This window comes from Adiantum capillus-veneris, chromosome 7 (genome assembly GCF_014529385.1).
Source record: "Adiantum capillus-veneris isolate H3 chromosome 7, ASM1452938v2, whole genome shotgun sequence".
Classification (NCBI taxonomy): domain Eukaryota; kingdom Viridiplantae; phylum Streptophyta; class Polypodiopsida; order Polypodiales; family Pteridaceae; genus Adiantum; species Adiantum capillus-veneris.
Window position 1 is genome coordinate 33,008,268 of NC_140937.1, and position 19,898 is coordinate 33,028,165.

Sequence of the window (19,898 nt, forward strand, 5' to 3'; positions counted from 1 at the left end):
AGGAGTACTAGCATGATAAAAGCTGGGGGATCCAAAGTTGTTGTGCATACCTTGCTGCATAGGAGGTGTTGTCAGCAGAGGTGGCAACGGGTTTTGATGGCCATACGGTGAGACCATGTTGGATGCAAGTGCTAGCCCTTGTTGGAGAGAAGGACCTAGACTTTGTTGTATTTGCCGCAATCCCTTGATATAGTAGCAATCCTTATCTTCGTGCCCAGATTTTTCACAGAAGTGGCAATAAGTCCGAAGGGGACGGTCCTGTGGAGGATGTCCTGGAGAGCGACAAGAGCTGCACCATACCATAGCTTTAGTCTCCTGTTGAAGCCGAAGCTCTTCTAGCTCTCTCTTGATTTGATCCAAAGCCTCAAGATGTGGTGGTTTCTCTTGTCTAAGAGAGATTGATTTCTCTTCTGGGAGAGCGCGTTGTAGTTTTAGGGATTCAAGTTCTCTGCCCAAAGAAGTCAATGGATCAACAAGACTTTCCAAAAACACAGAGGGGGTCTCTATGTGAGGGGAGTTGTTGAACAGGTTCCTAGCCCCCTCTATCCTAGTAGCAACTGCGATGAACTCCTCCAGAGTGGCATCGGGTTGGAGACTCTCTCGGAGTTTTTGCTGAGAAGTTTTGGGAAGCGCCTTCTCCACCCACTTCTTAACCATGAATTAACTGGGTTGCAGGGGAATCTTGGCAACCAGAGACTTGGTTTTAGTCATAAGCTCTGCAAAAGTCTCCTCTGGCTGGAGCACCATGTTGGCCAGCTCATCCAACACCTTCTCCTGGTAGTCACCTTGCCTGAATGCTGCACAGAACTGTTGTCTTAAGGCTGCCCAAGTTGCAAAATGGTTCTCTGCAAACTGGCTGTACCATTTGTCTGCTAAGCCATCCAAGGTAGATAGAAAGAGTACCAAATAAGCATCTTCCCTGTTAAGACCGCGACCCCTACAGAGAGATACAAACCTCCTTGCATGGTCGTCAGCATCTTCTGAAGAGAGTCCTTTGAAGGTAGGGAACTTGATGTTTTCTAGTTAGATACTTTTAAACATTGTTTGAGAAAGTATTGTTTGAAATTTGTTTGAAATGGATGCTATCTGTTTTAAACCTGTCTTGGTGCCGATTTGAATTGTTTGACTCTGGTTTTAAATACTGGTTTCAATGATTGGTGATTTTACTCCTGGGTGGAGAAGTGAGAAATACTGTTTTGGTATTGTTTGAACCTCGGAACGACGCATGCCGATGCCTGGGGAGCGTTTCGTTGAAAACCTCGGAACGACGCATGTCGATGTCTGGGGAGCGTTCTGTTGTATGCTAGAAAACCTCCGAACAATGCAGGCCGATGCCTCGGGAGCATTTGGTTGTATGCTTGAACCTCCAAGTGAGGCAGACTGCAGTCTGGGGAGCGTTTGGTTGTACAGTCCTCTGAGCTCATGGCCCGAACCTTTTTAGGTTATTTGCGGGGGGCGTGATGAGGTAGTCGTTGAGTAGCTTCATACCGCAACCGTTTGTCTCGGGGGAGTGCTCAGCGGCGCTATGTTGTGTCTTGTAACATGCATATGTAAGCATTTGTGTTGCATTGTGATGTGCCAACTACTGAATATTCCTAATTGGATGAGATTGCCTGGAGCCAACTTGCAAATTTCAGCCAAGGGGCTTAAACCCTAAGAAGAACAAGTAACAGAAGAAGAAGTCCTACCAACTTATGGGGACCCCATCCGATGGGGCCCCAAGTGACATAAAGGATTAAAAAAAGCAGGACCCGCACACGTGTAGCAACCGATGACGTGGCAGTTTTTGGATTTTCCGCTGACAGTGCTGACGTGGCAAATTTCCGCAAAACACGCTAACAGTGCTGATGTGGCAGACTGCAGTTGTACGGAATTTCGTGATTTATGCTCGTAGTTTTTCGGGCATTGCTTTTGGACCAGATGCTTCTGAGTTTGAAGGCTTTTCATTGTAACTGCTTTTCAGGCCAAGGGCCTTTATGTATGAGGCCATGGGCTCATTCTCTGGCATGCTTCCTGAAGAAGGTGCACAGTCTGGAATACCGGCTTGTACTGTGTTGATGCAATATAAAGAAATACCGAAAGGGGCGCCAAGGTTTGGGGCCAATACTCTCTGGGGTGGAATTCCGCCACTCCGTCTCACGTGTCGTCTCTCTCTCTCTCAGTTCAGTTGTTATTAAAGTGCTAAAAGTCTGTTCAGTCTGTTCTTTTCTATTGGCACGTGGTGCCCATTTTGTGATAGTGGGTATATAGGTGTGGGCAAGAGGACATAGGAGGTGTACAGTGTGTAGAGTCCCTGTGGTGCAGGGCGCCCTCATTGGGCAGCCCTAGGAGGAGTATGCAGGACAGAGGGGGGGGGGCATGTCTAGTGTTTTTGCTGGCTGCTCCCATCCCTAGAGTTTTTCTCCATGGGGAGCAGAGCAGCACCGTCATGCAGATGATGGGCAGCAGGGGCATTCCCCTAGTGTTTTTCCTCGTCTATACAAAGACGATGTGATCACCACGATGCAGAGCACCATAACAGAGGTGCAAGCACCGGAGAGGAGGTTCCATGCTCTCTACACAAGACATGTTTCCCTCTTCTCTCTAGATCAGTTCTCTTGCTAGGAGGAGATCCCGCCACAGCCTCGCTTCCTCAGGAGGCTAGGGCAACACATGTGAAGACCGTGTGCAGGAGCAGTTGGCGGTGTCAATAGCAGTCGCAGTTGTGCACCTCGGGTCTATCCAGTTGGCATGTCAATTCTATGGCGGACCACCCTTGGTCACTTGTATGAGCAGATTGCTATCAGCATGGAGAGCCTTTCCCAGATCTCTCTCTCTTTCTCAGATATCCTGTCTCTTTCTACCTCAGTGATCTCTCTTCTCCACAGGTATGTCTTGTTCACGTGTTTGGCATTGCAGGTGTTCTAGATAGGAGTCGAGGTGCCCACCAGATGACGAGCCAGTTCTTGTCTTCATTGTATCTTTCACTGCCATCTTTGACAATAGTGGCCAACCAGGTTCTTTTGGCTACTATGTGGTACATCACGTCTTGCTCGATTTTTTCGAGCTTCTACATTAACCCACTGGAGAGGTTGATCAGGAACTTTCTGTGGTCAGGCCGTGACACCCAGTCAGCCCAGGCCAGAGTGTCCTAGCAAGTCATTACTTTACCATGTTCTCAGGAAGGGTTGGGGATCATCGACCCCGCACGGCAGAGTAGAGCCTTCCTGTGGTCAAAGGACTTCTTCCAGGGGAAGAGCCTTGGAAGGAGTTGTTGCTTCACCGAATTCATGCTCAAGTCCCTCATATGGGTGGCCCTTAGAGTCCGTCCACCAGGTGGATCTTCACAGAGATGCGTAGAGTTGGCTTGAATAGGAGCTGGGAGGACAGCTCATCTGTGAGCCTGCATAGGTCCTAGGAGCAATTGCGTAGTGGCCTTGAGCCATAGTTACCCGAAATGGGAACGGAGAACGGGAACGAGGGGGTCTGGAATGCGACGGGAACGAGGGGGTCTGAAATGGGAGGAGGAGGGGGGCCTAGAACGGGAACAGGGCCGGAACGGTCGACTAAGGTAAGGCTTGAATTACCTCCATTCAGCTTAGTCCCAAATCAACTCCAAAACTGCCCCAAATATGTCCCCCAAACAGCCCAAAATGCCTACTTTTACCCGTTCTGCCCCATTCCCCCCATTCCGGAACACCCTTCCGGTTACACCCTGTTCCGGAACGGTGTTCCGTTTCCGACTCCATTCCGGGAACGGGACTCGTCCGAACGCCATTTCAGAACGTTCGGGCTACATTCCGCCCGTTCCCTATTACACTGCAGGCTTGAGTAGCACCAGTCCACATGCATTGAGAACCACTTGAGGCAGTCTCTTGTTTGGAACCCCATGGTCACCACACAGCAAGGTCACTTGGTTGGTAGCAAGCCCGTACTTTTGGAAACTAGCTTCAATCTTCAAGCCTTCCCGAGGAGATTCAGAGCATCCAGCTATGAGGCATGAGGGGGGTGTAGAGCATGTATCAGGATATTACAGTTAGGGCTTGCTCGGATCGGAGTCAAACCCCACATGTTTTTCGAGGTTCAAGGAGAGGATCATCTTCGCACAGTCTCAGAAGAGGCACCACACATCGCAGAGTGCTGTTTTCAGAGGATCCAAGTTGTGGGCATCTGTGGGAGGACTTGTGTCATAGAACCTGACCCAGTAGATCTAGAGTTAGGACACTGGCGGCTTTGAGCTTTGGAGAGTTGCCCTCTCGTACGAGTGCAATGGGACCCAGGAGAGTGGTTCTGGCAGGATCCACTCTCTTCAGTAGATCACCTAAGGACTCCTTTTTTCTAGTACACAGCTTGCTTGGGGCGACACATATTGGCAACACGGAGCGAGGCTCACCTAGCTGCAGCACTCCACTGGCAGGAGAAGGGTCTCACAGCTGAGTTCCTGTCAGGCTTTTGGGAGTGGTTGTGGGATAGCAAGCAGCCAGGCAAGTTACTGTCACAAGACGGGAGCGTACACGAGCACTTAGAAATCTGAAAAATAAAATACTTTGCAAAAGGGAGAGAAGGGAGAAGATCGACACAGTATTGGGGACCAGAAGATGGGTTGGTCCCCCCCCCCCCCCCGTTAAGAGTATTCTTTATTCAGGGAGAATTCTTATACAAGCACGAGAACCCGAGGAAACCCCTTTGTTCTATAACCTTAGACCCGAAGGTCGTGCCTTCCCGTAAAAGGGCTTGGGCACAAGACCGTTCCTTCCCGTAAGGGACTTAGGCACGAAGCAATACTTTCCCACAAGGGACTTAGGCGTAAAGCCGTACTTCCCATGAAGGGCTTTCCCGTAAGAATGGAGATTCCTGCAAAACAAACCACACAAAGCAACAATTCTCAATGCGTATCAACACCTTATACCTATCGCTCCTTGCTCGGAGAATCGACCTCCGTACTCAGTTGTCACACGAACACTTGCAATTTCTGTCGCCAGCCTCTACTCCAGAATCCCAGCACTAGCACTTTCTGCTACTTCCGGCATGTGAAAACTGGAACGCTGGCTACCCTTATATAGGCCCTTGCACTTGGGCGCTCCTAGAGAGAGAGGAGAGAGAAGAATCGCTGATTCTGGCGCTTTCTAGAGAGAGGAGAGAGAGAGAGAGAGAGAGAGAGAGAGAGAGATCGCAGATTTCAGCCCATGCATAGGTTTTTCGCGCTGGATTTTTAGAGCCTTGCTTTATTTTATTAATAAAGGGCTGGTCACTTAAAAGTGACCGGCCACTTAATAAAATAAAGTGTGAACCTGTTCAAACTTTAAAAACTCACTTAGTTAATGAAAACAATGCTACACAAACACATTCCAGGCGTCCTCGAGTGCAGGACACAACACAGATGCAATGCAGACACAGACTCCTCGCAGGAAAACATCTGTCCTCCCGCGACTGTTCTTGCTTTTCGGAAAAAGCTTCATTGAACCCATCTTTATTCTTGTGCTTGCGTTCTTACGCGTATTTTCTTACTCAGTTCGGATTTCCTCCTTAGCCTACGGGATGCCCCCTTACTGATGCACCCGTCACCCATCATGTGACGCATCAGGGGCACTCGTAACCCGGCCCTTTCCACCAAACTTACGGAAACTCCTTCGCGATGATTACCGTCACCCATCAAATGACACATCAGAGTTGTCCGTTCTTGATGGCAATTCTTGTAGCTACAATCTTTTGACAGTTCCTAGTGCACACAATAAAATATCCTAAAAAAGAGATTAATCATTAAAAATAAGAAAATAGTCCAATTAGCAACAGTTACTATGTTTCACTGGCTAGTTGCACACAGAGCTACAACAGTTGGGGGTTGGTTGGTACACAACGGCTTCTCGGCAACATGTGCAGCCTTAGGCCATCCTTTGGAGAGTCAATGTCACTGTTTGTGGGACTGCCCCATTGCACACCAGGTTTGGCTTCGGGTTCTTCAGATGATGCGAGCCCTCCATAGCCAGACAGTACACTTCGGGTGTTGCAGCCTGGTCCACTTTCGGGCCCTGCGCTCCATTTTGAGTTGGCTTCCACCAGCAAGAAGATAGTGATTCAGGGGCGGCGACCTTCACTCTGGCTTGCTACAGAGCTCATCCCCCAAGAGTGGTTCAATGATAGAGAGTGGTGTTGGGAGCTTGACACTCTCGTTCATCTGGCGGGCCAACTGCTTTTGCATCTTCGAGGCTCGACCCAGTAGATCTAGAGTTAGGACACTGGAGCCTTTGAGCTTTGGACAGTTGCCCTCTGGTACGAGTGCAGTGGGACCCGGGAGAGTGGTTCTGGCGAGATCCTTTCTCTTCAGTAGATCACCCAAGGACTCCTTTTTTCCAGTACACATCTTGCTTGGGGCGACACATACTGGCAACACGGAGCGAGGCTCACCTAGCTGCAACACTCCACTGGCAAAAGAAGGGTCTCACAGCCGAGTTCTTGTCAGGCTTTTGGGAGCGGTTGTGGGATAGCATGCAGCCAAGGCAAGTAACTACGTTTCATTGGCTAGTTGCACACAGAGCTACAGCAGTTGGGAGTTGGTTGGTACACAGCCGCTTCTCGGCAACATGTGCAGCCTTAGGCCATCCTTTGGAGAGTCAACGTCACTGCTTGTGGGACTGCCCCATTGCACACCAGGTTTGGCTTCGGGTTCTTCAGCTGATGTGAGCCCTCTCCACAGCCAGACAGTACACTTGGGGTGTTGCATCCTGGTCCACTCTCACAGGCCCTGCGCTCCATTTTGAGTTGGCTTCCACCAGCAAGAAGATAGTGATTCAGGGGGGGCGACCTACACTTTGGCTTGCTACAGAGCTCATCCCCCAAGAGTGGTGCAACGATAGAGAGTGGGGTTGGGAGCCTGACACTCTAGTTCATCTAGCGGGTCAGCTGCTTTTGCATCTTCGAGGCTCGCTCTATCCCACCAGCAGGGATTGTTCATCACATTTGGCTGGAGCTATACATTCAGAGGTCAATTCGAGAGACTTCACGACCGTATGCAGGAGCACCCAGAGGTTTTCTTGCGACTGTCGCACCCAGGGCCTTTCTTCACCATGGTTTAGGGCGTGTCTAGATGGCACTACCGGCCACCAGTGTGGCTCTTTCCTCCTCGCATCTCGTGATCTAGCCCTCATTGTACATACTTTATTTTCTCACTGGGAGAGTCTCCCCATGTTTCTGATGTAGCCCTCTCTCGCACAGGTGGTTTTGTTCTCTGGGCACTTTTATTAACTAATGGAAGGATCGTTTCCTTGAAGGGGGAGAGGGGGGAGGGGGGGTGATGGGAAATAGAAGGAGTGAGAGGGGGGCTGGGGGGCTGCTGGGCTGGGCTGCCAAAGCAGCAAGAGAGCTGACGGCCAGGTTAACAGTTGGGCACAGTGCCATACTGGCAACACACAAGGTACGGTGCAGACGCTGAGCAGCAAGCCGGCTACGATGGCTGTTAAAGCAGCAATGGGTCTGTCCAAAACTGAGATGGTGCCAACGGTTCCTCAGACATTACACACCAACTACAACACCATGTTTTTCACCGAAAGACGTAATTCTCTTGTATGCTTGAGCCTATCCCCTTGTTGGTCATATGCACTAACGCAATCATTTGGTTAGCTCCCACGACCTTCAATGCGAGACACGCATTGGGGCAATGGCCATTGACTATGCACATTACGCTCACTACAAGTTCGAAAGTCTTGAGTACCACACAACACGAAAGCTCAGCTTTTGCTCACATCCAAACTTGCTTCCCTCACATTTCATCCATGACCTAAAGCTACATACTTTGCTCTCCATTGCAATTCTCACCACCACGATCCTTGAGCATCGAGAGTCCCTTATTAGCCCCACCCATAGTACATCACATGCCTCTTTGGTCCCATAGGTCACATTTGACCTCCAAGGATGATAATAAAATCGATCTATCTATTTCTCGACTGAAAAACGAGAGGGCTGTATTTTTTAGCATAAATTCCATATGTAGCCACATTGTGGTAAAGTGAGACATGTCCAACTCAAAATATACCACTCTACAAAGAGGAGAGCACTTCTCCAAACACCTTGCAATGATACCAAAAAAAAAAAACAATATCGATGTCTGCCCCAATGAACTGAGAAGTTGAATGTCACTACCGAGTGTCCTAGAAGAATCAATAGATGTGTCTCAAAGGAGCGACAAAGCATGGAGGGGCTCCAACCAGATTGCCCCTCATCATATGCATGCAACGAGCCTTTTGAAGGCCCCAAGCTGTAACAATGGAAATTATAAAAAGCTGTTGGAGAGTCCTTGTCAGGGCAGCAGGCAAAAACATATGGAGTCGCCGGATTTGCATCTTTCAAAACTACGCGTTACTTATCCTGATGCAAGCTATCTCTCTCAGTGCCTTTTGAGTGAACTATTACAGAGAGAATCCTTGTTGAGGATTTAGATAACTCCGAAAAAATGCATAATCACAACTAAGCGCAACAGCAATCCTCTCTCTCTCTCTCTCTCTCTCTCTCTCTCTCTCTCTCTCTCTCTCTCTCTCTCTCTCTCTCTCTCTCTCTCTCTCTCTCTCTCGCGCGCGCGCGTACCTCCAGCTGGGAACCGTTGCTTGCATAGGAGGAGAACTGTCGGAGAGTAGCATGCGCTCTCCGCAGCCTTGCTACCACGGCCAGCATTGCTGCTATTATGCAAGCAAGCGCTGGGGTTTAATCAAGATTTATGTCCTGTAGGAGCGCCCCCGGCCAGCCTAGGCAGAAAGATTTAGGTGTGGCATGGTACTAAGTGGAAATTGAAGCTACCTAAGCTACTTAAGTAGCTTCAATTTTTGTACGAAATAACTAGTCTTGCTTGGTGGGCGTTGCTATAGAACGACATACGCAGATTGACATCAAGCATTTAAGACTGAAGTAAACAAGTACAAAGTGCATTGGCGAATTTTTAAAAAAGAATTGCATGTTTATTTATTAAACATATATGATGATTGATTACCTCTATGATTGTCTCTAAAATGGTCCAACTTCACGGCTTTATCTACAGTTGTTTGAGTAGTGAGACTAAGGCACTGCTCTCTACCGTACATGTCCTGATAGATTTTGGAGCGCAGTTGGTTACTTGGTTGGTTGTGATTTCTATCGCCTCAGCTTTTGTTCTAAAACACGCGCAGATGAGTTGAAGGCAACAGCAATGGCTTAGATTGGGACTTGATGACCATTGGGAAGAAGCAAGTTGTGTCCCACAGGGCTCACTATACGACAAAAGGCTAATATAGGGGATAATTAAATCGAGCAAAGGGTTCCAGCTTAATCAGCATGCTTAAACTCTACTCTTTAACCTACTTTGGTAGTTTATTTGTAGATTTCCATTCAGCCTGGTATATTGTTGGCCATTTAGTCTCTAGACGAGGGACCAATCTTTGAGGTACCCAACTTACTATGAATCAAGTGTAGTCATTTTTCCTTATTTCTTGTAGAACCTGAGAGAGAGAGAGAGAGAGAGAGAGAGAGAGAGAGAGAGAGAGAGAGTTACATGTTGTCATAGTGGGAGGGTCTTGGCTGTCGATCACAGAACCTGGTGCAAAACATATATGAGGAGAAAAACGTTGGGATAAAGAATTGTCTTCGTGATACAGAACGGTTATGCAGAGGAGAACAATGGCCTAGATGCATTGCCAAAGAAGGAAATATGTAGATTGACATCAACCACCTAGGAATGCAATAAACATGTACAGAGTGCATCGAGTATTGCAGTACATAAGTTGAATTGTCTAACTATGAGAAAAGAAGTATGTACGATGTCGGAGAGCACGGTTCTCCAGGGTTGACCGGGAAAGCACCGAGCCTTTGGCTGTAGACAAGATCTTAGCTAATGTTCAAACTAGGATAGAGGAGGGCAAATAGACTTAATTAAAGTTTGATACAGGTAATATTGGTGATTAGAGAGAGTTTAAGAGAAAAGACTGTAAATAAGGACACTATTAATTGTTAAAGCAGTAAGAACCATAGAATCAAGACTCAAGAGATGTTGTCAACTGACAGATGATACAACTTTAGATTCTTGATCTCTCTTTTTACAATCCGGTTGCATACGCCCACTTTGGGATGCCCTTTGAATTGCAACCCTCCGATCAAAAAGCTCCCAAAAATTGAGCCACCCTAGAGTCCTTTCGTGCTTTTGGCGCTTTCATACCCACTGAAGAGTCCTTTTGTGCTCTTGGCGCTTTGATACTCTCCCCCCCTGCTCTCAAGAACAAAACGCAAAGAAAAGAAGCCCCTCAACTTCATGAAAAACCCCCCTAAAAGGAATTTTACCAAAGCCCAAAAAAGAAAAAATGTGGTTTTCTTGCTCGTGTGGACAACTAAGCCTTTTTTATTAGAGCTTTCCATGCACTCCCACCACTTGGCACTCCCAATTTAGCAGGCTTTGCATGTGGCCCACACCTCAATCGACCTTCCAATTCCACCTTCGAACTTACGAAAACTCCTTCGTGATGTTTACCGTCACCCATCAAATGACACATCAGAGTTGTCCGTTCTTGATGGCAGTTCTTGTAGCTACAATCTTTTAACAATTCCTAGTGCACACAATAAAATATCCTAAAAAAGAGATTAATCATTAAAAATAAGAAAATAGTCCAATTAGCAACATCCCTCTAGCTTCTAAACAGTTGACCTCAACTGTAGTGCTTGGACATATACCTCCAGTATCTCGGGATAAGCTGCTAATTCCTCCTGCGTCATCCACTGAGCATCTAGATTCGAATAGTTCTTAAACTTAACCAAATACTTCCGTGTTATCTTTCCGGATATGAGAGGCCGCTCCTGATGACTTACTATCTGCTCCGGTTGGAGTATTTCTTTTGTTTCCTCAACCTCAGGAGGTTCCTCAGCACTAGGCTGGCTTGGAGGCGGTCCCACATACGGTCGGAGTAAACTGACATGGAAAGCATTATGGATCTTCCAATTAGGCGGTAACTCTAATCGGAAAGTGACCTCATTCACTCGCTCAGTGATCTTAAACGGCCCATAATAACGGGTAGAAAGTTTTACCACTTTCCCCTTATGAGACGCTTGTTTCTTAAGTCTTGCCTTCTCAAACTTGAGTAAGACTAGCTGTCCGACTGTTAAGTCGAGATTCCTCCTGTGCTTGTCTGCAGCTTTCTTATGCTTTTCCTGAGAGCGTAGAATAGCTCTCCTAACTTGCCCGTAGGCGGTGTCCAAATCCCGAACAAATTCATCTACTGCAAAGATCTTATCCTTAGTTAAAAGGATGGGTGGAAGCAAAGGCTTACCATAAAGAATCTCAAAAGGTGCTTTCCCCGTCGATGAGTGTATGGTATGGTTATACGCATACTCGACAAGAGGCAAATATTTCTCCCAGTTGCCGGTCTGACACATAAGCTTTTAACATATCCAATGCTGTGGAATTGGCTATCTCACTTTGCCCGTCCGTTTGAGGATGGTAGGCAGATGAAAAATTCAGCTTCGTACCAAGATTATCCATCAAGGCACGCCAAAAATTTCCTATCATGCGAGGATCTCGATCACTCACAATTGACTTAGGCATTCCATGATGCTTAAAGATATGTGCCAGGAAGACCCTAGCCATATGGTCTGCTTTGATCGTTTTCTTGACTGGTATAAAGTGTGCTTGCTTGCTAAACCTGTCCACAATGGTCCAGATCGAGTCATTTCCGGTCTGAGTTGTAGGGAGGTCCATGATGAAGTCCATGGTAATACTTTCCCAAGGTTCGTTAGGCACAGGCAAAGGTTGTAGCAACACAGGCGTCTTATGCCGATCATACTTCACTTTTTGGCAAACCAAGCATTCCCTGACATACTTATCAATGTCTGCTTTAAGGCTAGGCCAAAAGAAATATCTTTCCATTGCTAAGGTGGTAGGGAGAATACCCCGATGACCCGCATAAGGCGAAGCGTGTGCTTCGTCCATGATCTTCTTTCTTAATGGTTCCGCCACACATATGGCCTGATGGTGGTAGAGATAACCATCCCGAATGGAATAGGGAAACTCATTCTCTCCACGATGTAGCTTTCCCCAAATGGTGTAGAAATCTGGATCATTCGGATACGAATCCGGTAGTGCTTCTAATTCTTGGTGATACACCGAAGTGATAGCGTTCACCCTTGGCCGCCTAGACAATGCGTCCGCGACCACATTCTTACTCCCAGCCGTGTGAAGGATCTGGAAGTGAAACATAGACAAAAAGTGTGCCCACCTCATCTGCTTCTCAGATAGTTTCCTTTGCGTAAGAAAATACTGCAAACTCTAGTGATCAGTCTTGATCACAAAATCCGCTCCTAGAAGATAGTGTTTCCAGTTGGATAAGGCGTGAATCACAGCCGTGAGTTCCTTTTCGTAGATTGATGCATGCAACTCTGCATCCTTAAGTCGTCTGCTTTCATAAGCCATTGCATGGCCTTCTTGGTTTAACACTGATCCGATGCAATCACCTGAAGCATCGCAGTGAACCTCAAATGGTTTCCTTAAGTCAGGCACTATCAAAATAGGTCCATGGCTTAGCAAGTACTTCAGCCGATCAAAAGCTCCTTGTTGTCTCGATCCCCATCTAAAAGGAATCTTCTTCTTTGTCAAGTCATGAAGTGGTCCTGCTACATGAGCAAATCCTCGAACAAACCTTCGATAATATGAACATAATCCTAGAAAGCTACGTACATCATGTACCGTAGTGGGAATTGGCCAATCTTCTACCACTCTGATCTTCGCAAGATCCATACTCACTTGATTGTGAGAGACTATATGGCCGAGATAGTGTATCTCTGAGAGAAAGAACTCGCTCTTCTTTGCATTCACATGCAACTCATGCTTTCGCAATTCTTGAAACACTAAGTCCAAGTGCTTCCAATGTTCCTCTTCTGACTTAGAGAAGATGAGTATGTCGTCAAAGAATACTCCCGTAAAAGCTCGATACGGGCTAAAAATGCGGTCCATCATGCGATTGAACGTCGCAAGAGCATTGGTCAAGCCGAAAGGCATTACCAAGAATTCATATAGTCCAAAGGTTGTGCGGAAAGCAGTCTTATGGACATCCTCAGGGGCGATCCATATCTAATGATACCCACTCTTTAAGTCTATGCGACTAAAGACACTTGCACCCTGCAACTTATCAAGTATATCATCAATCCGAGGGATCGGAAAGCGATTCTTGATTGTGATCTTGTTTAAAGACCGATAGTCTATGCACATTCGAAACGTGCCATCTTTCTTCTGCACCAGTAGAACTGGAGAGCAGTAGGGTGAAGCACTGGGCCGTACTAACCCTTTCTCTAGAAGCTCGTTGACTTGCTTCAGAATTTCCTCTTGCTGAGCAAGACTTACCCGATAAGGGGGTTGATTGGGAGGCGAGCTACACGGTATGAGATCTATGTGGTGATCTTCCGGGCGTACCGAAGGGAGTTCATCAGGAAGTGTTTCCGTGAAACAATCTTTGTACTTTTCAATAAATTGAAGACGCTTAATTTCCAGACTAGAGAGAGAGTCCCTACTAGTTTTATCCTTCTCACGTGCAAAAATCAAGTAAGCAGAAACACACTTCTTCATTTCTTTCTTAATGGAGATATGGCTTACAATTGGGAACTGCCAATCTCCTACATCAGCATGAATCTTTATTTTCTTACCCCCATGTTCAAAAGTGAGGGTCTTTTCCACATAATCGGGAATAGGTGTCATGTGGAAGTGCCATGGCATACCCAAGATGATATCACATCCCTCGATGGGTGCCATCAAAAATGATTCGCGGTCCTTGTACTCGCCAATCCGAAGATTGAGTTGTCCTTGCACGGGAGTTGCATTGGTTGTCAACCCCTCGAATGCCGATCCGGATGTAACTCGTGTGCCAAGCTGAGCCGGTGTAAGGCGCAAACGTTCTGCAGTATCCAGGGAGATGAAGTTATCCGTGGATCCTGGATCATAAAGAATCAGTACTCGCTGGTTGCAAAGACCCCCAGCCCTTCAGAAGTTGACGCTTCCCTTTCTCTGTTTCTGTGTTTCCTTGAACATCTGGAATTGAGTTCGAGCTTGGTGGTGCGGGTTCCTTCCTTGCTTTCTCTTGCCTCGTAGAGGCTTGTTCTTGCCGTTGCTGCTTTAGCGGGCAATCCGGTTTCATATGTCCTTTCTCGCCACAGTAGAAGCATCTTCCTTCCTCTCTGAAAGTTTGAAGTTGAGTAGGAGAAAGATACTTAGTTCGCTTGCCAGTGCCCTCTGGATTCTTAGAATGATCATCGTCCCTAGTTGGAGGACGTTTTCTTCCTTGGCCCCCTTGGTCATCGTAGACCCCTCTTTGTCTTGCACGGTAAGTGCTATGCTCCATCTTTCTGGGCTTCCCAGTTGAGTGCAAATCCTCAGCAATGATTGCTGACTCCATCATCCTCTGAAGAGTATCATGCAAATACACCTTCATACTCTTTCGAAGCTGCGGTTGGAGACCCGCTTCGAACTTTCTTTTCTTTTCCTCGTCGGCAATCTTCATGAAGGGAGTGACCTTCAGAAGAACCGACCAATACTTGTCCACATAAGTCGTTACTCTTTTATGTTCCTTCTGGGCAAGCCAATCCCATTCCTTCCGTATGTCCTGCTCGAAGGCAGGCGGAAGAAATTGTTTATAAAATTCAGATTTGAAGCTCTCCCAAGTTCTGGCCTGAGAACCTTCCAGAATCTTGGCTAACCACCAATTACTTGCCGTTTCCTTGAGGTGCATCCCCACATGGCGTAATTTGGATTTTTCTATGAAGTGCCCATTGGTAAAGGCGACTTCAAACTGTCTGATGAAGGACAATGCTTTGGAGATGTCTCTCCGTCCGTTGTAGGTTTCGAACTTGATGTCCTTGTCGCCCAATTTGAAGACTCTCATGCGATGTTGAGACTTGCGACCATGCTTCTTGAATCGAGGCTTATCTTTAGGTTGATGTAGGGTAGTAGCAGTAGCAGTAGCGGCTTCCTTCTTCTGACGAGATGATCGAGAAGTAGAAGTATAATCAGGAGAGTAGGATGGAGATGAGATAGAGATGTCCTTGCTCTCGTCTAACAAAGAGAGCGCTTTTTCCTGGCCTTTCCTTGGAGTATGCCGTTCATTCCGATCCGAAGATCCTTTGTGCACCTCGGCACGTTCTTCTTCTCTTTCCTCCTGTGGTCTCACGCCAACAGTGTTGTCTGGATGCTTGGCTGCATCAGTTCCATTCGTTTTCTTCATTCCGCCCAAGAGCTTTTGGACGTCTGGCAACAGTAAGATTTTTTGCAAATCCGCAAGCTGAGCTTGCACTTGTTGAAGCTCCTCTTCAACGCTTCTCCCTTGGCCCGACATGGTTCTTCCCGTTCTTCCCGGAATCGTCCTTATTTGCACAGAAAGAGAGGAGTCCGAGCTCTGATACCACTATCACAAGACGGAAGAGTACACAAGCACTTAGAAATCTGAAAAATAAAATACTTTGCAAAAGGGAGAGAAGGGAGAAGATCGACACAGTATTGGGGACCAGAAGATGGGCTGGTCCCCCCCCGTTAAGAGTATTCTTTATTCAGGGAGAATTCTTATACAAGGACGAGAACCCGAGGAAAACCCTCTGTTCTATAACCTTAGACCCGAAGGTCGTGCTTTCCCGTAAAAGGGCTTGGGCACAAGGCCGTTCCTTCCCGTAACGGACTTAGGCGCGAAGCCATACTTTCCCACAAGGGACTTAGGCGTAAAGCCGTACTTCCCGTGAAGGGCTTTCCCGTAAGAATGGAGATTCCTGCAAAACAACCCACACAAAGCAACAATTCTCAATGCGTATCAACACCTTATACCTGTCGCTCCTTGCTCAGAGAATCGACCTCCGTACTCAGTCGTCACACGAACACTTGCAATTTCTGTCGCCAGCCTCTACTCCAGAATCCCAGCGCTAGCACTTTCTGCTGCTCCCGGCATGTGGAAACTGGAACGCTGGCTACCCTTTTATAGGCCCTTGCACCTGGCGGGAATAGGGGCCGAAAAAGCAGAACCTGGCGCTCCTAGAGAGAGAGGAGAGAGAAGAATCGCTGATTCTGGCACTTTCTAGAGAGAGGAGAGAGAGAGAGAGAGAGAGAGAGATCGCAAATTTCAGCCCATGCGTAGGTTTTTAGCGCTGGATTTTTAGAGCCTTGCTTTATTTTATTAATAAAGGGCTGGTCACTTAATAGTGACCGGCCACTTAATAAAATAAAGTGTGAACCTGTTCAAACTTTAAAAACTCACTTAGTTAATGAAAACAATGCTACACAAACACATTCCAGGCGTCCTCGGGTGCAGGACACGACACAGATGCAATGCAGACACAGACTCCTCGCGGGAAAACATCTGTCCTCTCCCGACGGTTCCTGCTTTTCGTAAAAAGCTTCATTGAACCCATCTTTATTCTTGTGCTTGCGTTCTTACGCGTATTTTCTTACTCAGTTCGGATTTCCTCCTTAGCCTACGGGATGCCCCCTTACTGATGCACCCGTCACCCATCATGTGACGCATCAGGGGCACTCGTAACCCGGCCCTTTCCACCAAACTTACGGAAACTCCTTCGCGATGTTTACCGTCACCCATCAAATGACACATCAGAGTTGTCCGTTCTTGATGGCAGTTCTTGTAACTACAATCTTTTGACAGTTCCTAGTGCACACAATAAAATATCCTAAAAAAGAGATTAATCATTAAAAATAAGAAAATGGTCCAATTAGCAACAGTTACTATGTTTCACTTGCTAGTTGCACACAGAGCTACAATTGTTGGGGGTTGGTTGGTACACAACGGCTTCTCGGCAACATGTGCAGCCTTAGGCCATCCTTTGGAGAGTCAATGTCACTGTTTGTGGGACTGCCCCATTGCACACCAGGTTTGGCTTCGGGTTCTTCAGATGATGCGAGCCCTCCATAGCCAGACAGTACACTTGGGGTGTTGCAGCCTGGTCCACTCTCGGGCCCTGCGCTCCATTTTGAGTTGGCTTCCACCAGCAAGAAGATAGTGATTCAGGGGGGGCGACCTTCACTTTAGCTTGCTACAGAGCTCATCCCCCAAGAGTGGTGCAATGATAGAGAGTGGTGTTGGGAGCTTGACACTCTCGTTCATCTGGCGGGCCAACTGCTTTTGCATCTTCGAGGCTCGACCCAGTAGATCTAGAGTTAGGACATTGGAGGCTTTGAGCTTTGGACAGTTGCCCTCTGGTACGAGTGCAGTGGGACCCGGGAGAGTGGTTCTGGCGAGATCCTTTCTCTTCAGTAGATCACCCAAGGACTCCTTTTTTCCAGTACACAGCTTGCTTGGGGCGACACATACTGGCAACACGGAGCGAGGCTCACCTAGCTGCAACACTCCACTGGCAAAAGAAGGGTCTCACAGCCGAGTTCTTGTCAGGCTTTTGGGAGCGGTTGTGGGATAGCATGCAGCCAAGGCAAGTAACTACGTTTCATTGGCTAGTTGCACACAGAGCTACAGCAGTTGGGAGTTGGTTGGTACACAACCGCTTCTCGGCAACATGTGCAGCCTTAGGCCATCCTTTGGAGAGTCAGCGTCACTGTTTGTGGGACTGCCCCATTGCACACCAGGTTTGGCTTCGGGTTCTTCAGCTGATGCGAGCCCTCTCCACAACCAGACAGTACACTTGGGGTGTTGCATCCTGGTCCACTTGGTCCACTCTCACAGGCCCTGCGCTCCATTTTGAGTTGGCTTCCACCAGCAAGAAGATAGTGATTCAGGGGGGGCGACCTACACTTTGGCTTGCTACAGAGCTCATCCCCCAAGAGTGGTGCAACGATAGAGAGTGGGGTTGGGAGCCTGACACTCTAGTTCATCTAGCGGGTCAGCTGCTTTTGCATCTTCGAGGCTCGCTCTATCCCACCAGCAGGGATTGTTCATCACATTTGGCTGGAGCTATACATTCAGAGGTCAATTCGAGAGACTTCACGACCGTATGCAGGAGCACCCAGAGGTTTTCTTGCGACTGTCGCACCCAGGGCCTTTCTTCACCATGGTTTAGGGCGTGTCTAGATGGCACTACCGGCCACCAGTGTGGCTCTTTCCTCCTCGCATCTCGTGATCTAGCCCTCATTGTACATACTTTATTTTCTCACTGGGAGAGTCTCCCCATGTTTCTGATGTAGCCCTCTCTCGCACAGGTGGTTTTGTTCTCTGGGCACTTTTATTAACTAATGGAAGGATCGTTTCCTTGAAGGGGGAGAGGGGGGAGGGGGGGGTGATGGGAAATAGAAGGAGTGAGAGGGGGGCTGGGGGGCTGCTGGGCTGGGCTGCCAAAGCAGCAAGAGAGCTGACGGCCAGGTTAACAGTTGGGCACAGTGCCATACTGGCAACACACAAGGTACGGTGCAGACGCTGAGCAGCAAGCCGGCTACGATGGCTGTTAAAGCAGCAATGGGTCTGTCCAAAACTGAGATGGTGCCAACGGTTCCTCAGACATTACACACCAACTACAACACCATGTTTTTCACCGAAAGACGTAATTCTCTTGTATGCTTGAGCCTATCCCCTTGTTGGTCATATGCACTAACGCAATCATTTGGTTAGCTCCCACGACCTTCAATGCGAGACACGCATTGGGGCAATGGCCATTGACTATGCACATTACGCTCACTACAAGTTCGAAAGTCTTGAGTACCACACAACACGAAAGCTCAGCTTTTGCTCACATCCAAACTTGCTTCCCTCACATTTCATCCATGACCTAAAGCTACATACTTTGCTCTCCATTGCAATTCTCACCACCACGATCCTTGAGCATCGAGAGTCCCTTATTAGCCCCACCCATAGTACATCACATGCCTCTTTGGTCCCATAGGTCACATTTGACCTCCAAGGATGATAATAAAATCGATCTATCTATTTCTCGACTGAAAAACGAGAGGGCTGTATTTTTTAGCATAAATTCCATATGTAGCCACATTGTGGTAAAGTGAGACATGTCCAACTCAAAATATACCACTCTACAAAGAGGAGAGGACTTCTCTAAACACCTTGCAATGATACCAAAAAAAAAAACAATATCGATGTCTGCCCCAATGAACTGAGAAGTTGAATGTCACTACCGAGTGTCCTAGAAGAATCAATAGATGTGTCTCAAAGGAGCGACAAAGCATGGAGGGGCTCCAACCAGATTGCCCCTCATCATATGCATGCAACGAGCCTTTTGAAGGCCCCAAGCTGTAACAATGGAAATTATAAAAAGCTGTTGGAGAGTCCTTGTCAGGGCAGCAGGCAAACATATGGAGTCGCCGGATTTGCATCTTTCAAAACTACGCGTTACTTATCCTGATGCAAGCTATCTCTCTCAGTGCCTTTTGAGTGAATTATTACAGAGAGAATCCTTGTCGAGGATTTAGATAACTCCGAAAAAAAGCGTAATCACAACTAAGCGCAACAGCAATCCTCTCTCTCTCTCTCTCTCTCTCTCTCTCTCTCTCTCGCGTACCTCCAGCTGGGAACCGTTGCTTGCATAGGAGGAGAACCGTCGGAGAGTAGCATGCGCTCTCCGCAGCCTTGCTACCACGGCCAGCATTGCTGCTATTATGCAAGCAAGCGCTGGGGTTTAATCAAGATTTATGTCCTGTAGGAGCGCCCCCGGCCAGCCTAGGGAAAAAGATTTAGGTGTGGCGTGGTACTAAGTGGAAATTGAAGCTACCTAAGCGACTTAAGTAGCTTCAATTTCTGTACGAAATAACTAGTCTTGCTTAGTGGGCGTTGCTATAGAACGACATATGCAGATTGACATCAAGCATTTAAGACTGAAGTAAACAAGTACAAAGTGCATTGGCGAATTTTTAAAAAAGAATTGCATGTTTATTTATTAAACATATATGATGATTGATTACCTCTATGATTGTCTCTAAAATGGTCCAACTTCACGGCTTTATCTACAGTTGTTTGAGTAGTGAGACTAAGGCACTG

General features: G+C 47.4%; 1 protein-coding gene across 8 annotated transcripts in view; it reads right to left on the reverse strand.

The window, feature by feature from the left end:
- Positions 1-19,618, reverse strand: part of LOC147453654 (intermediate cleaving peptidase 55, mitochondrial-like) — a 169,049-nt gene extending 149,431 nt beyond the window's left edge. For 6 of the 8 annotated variants that reach the window (XM_086515773.1, XM_086515772.1, XM_086515776.1 and 3 more), the window contains exon 1: positions 8,557-8,741. In XM_086515773.1, the coding sequence (XP_086371899.1) occupies positions 8,557-8,643 (87 nt within the window). In that variant the 5' untranslated portion in view covers positions 8,644-8,741. Of the gene's footprint in view, positions 1-8,556; positions 8,742-19,422 lie in introns of those variants that run through there. The other 2 variants (XM_086515771.1, XM_086515770.1) reach the window with 2 other exon arrangements.
- Between the last annotated feature and the right edge of the window lie 280 nt (positions 19,619-19,898).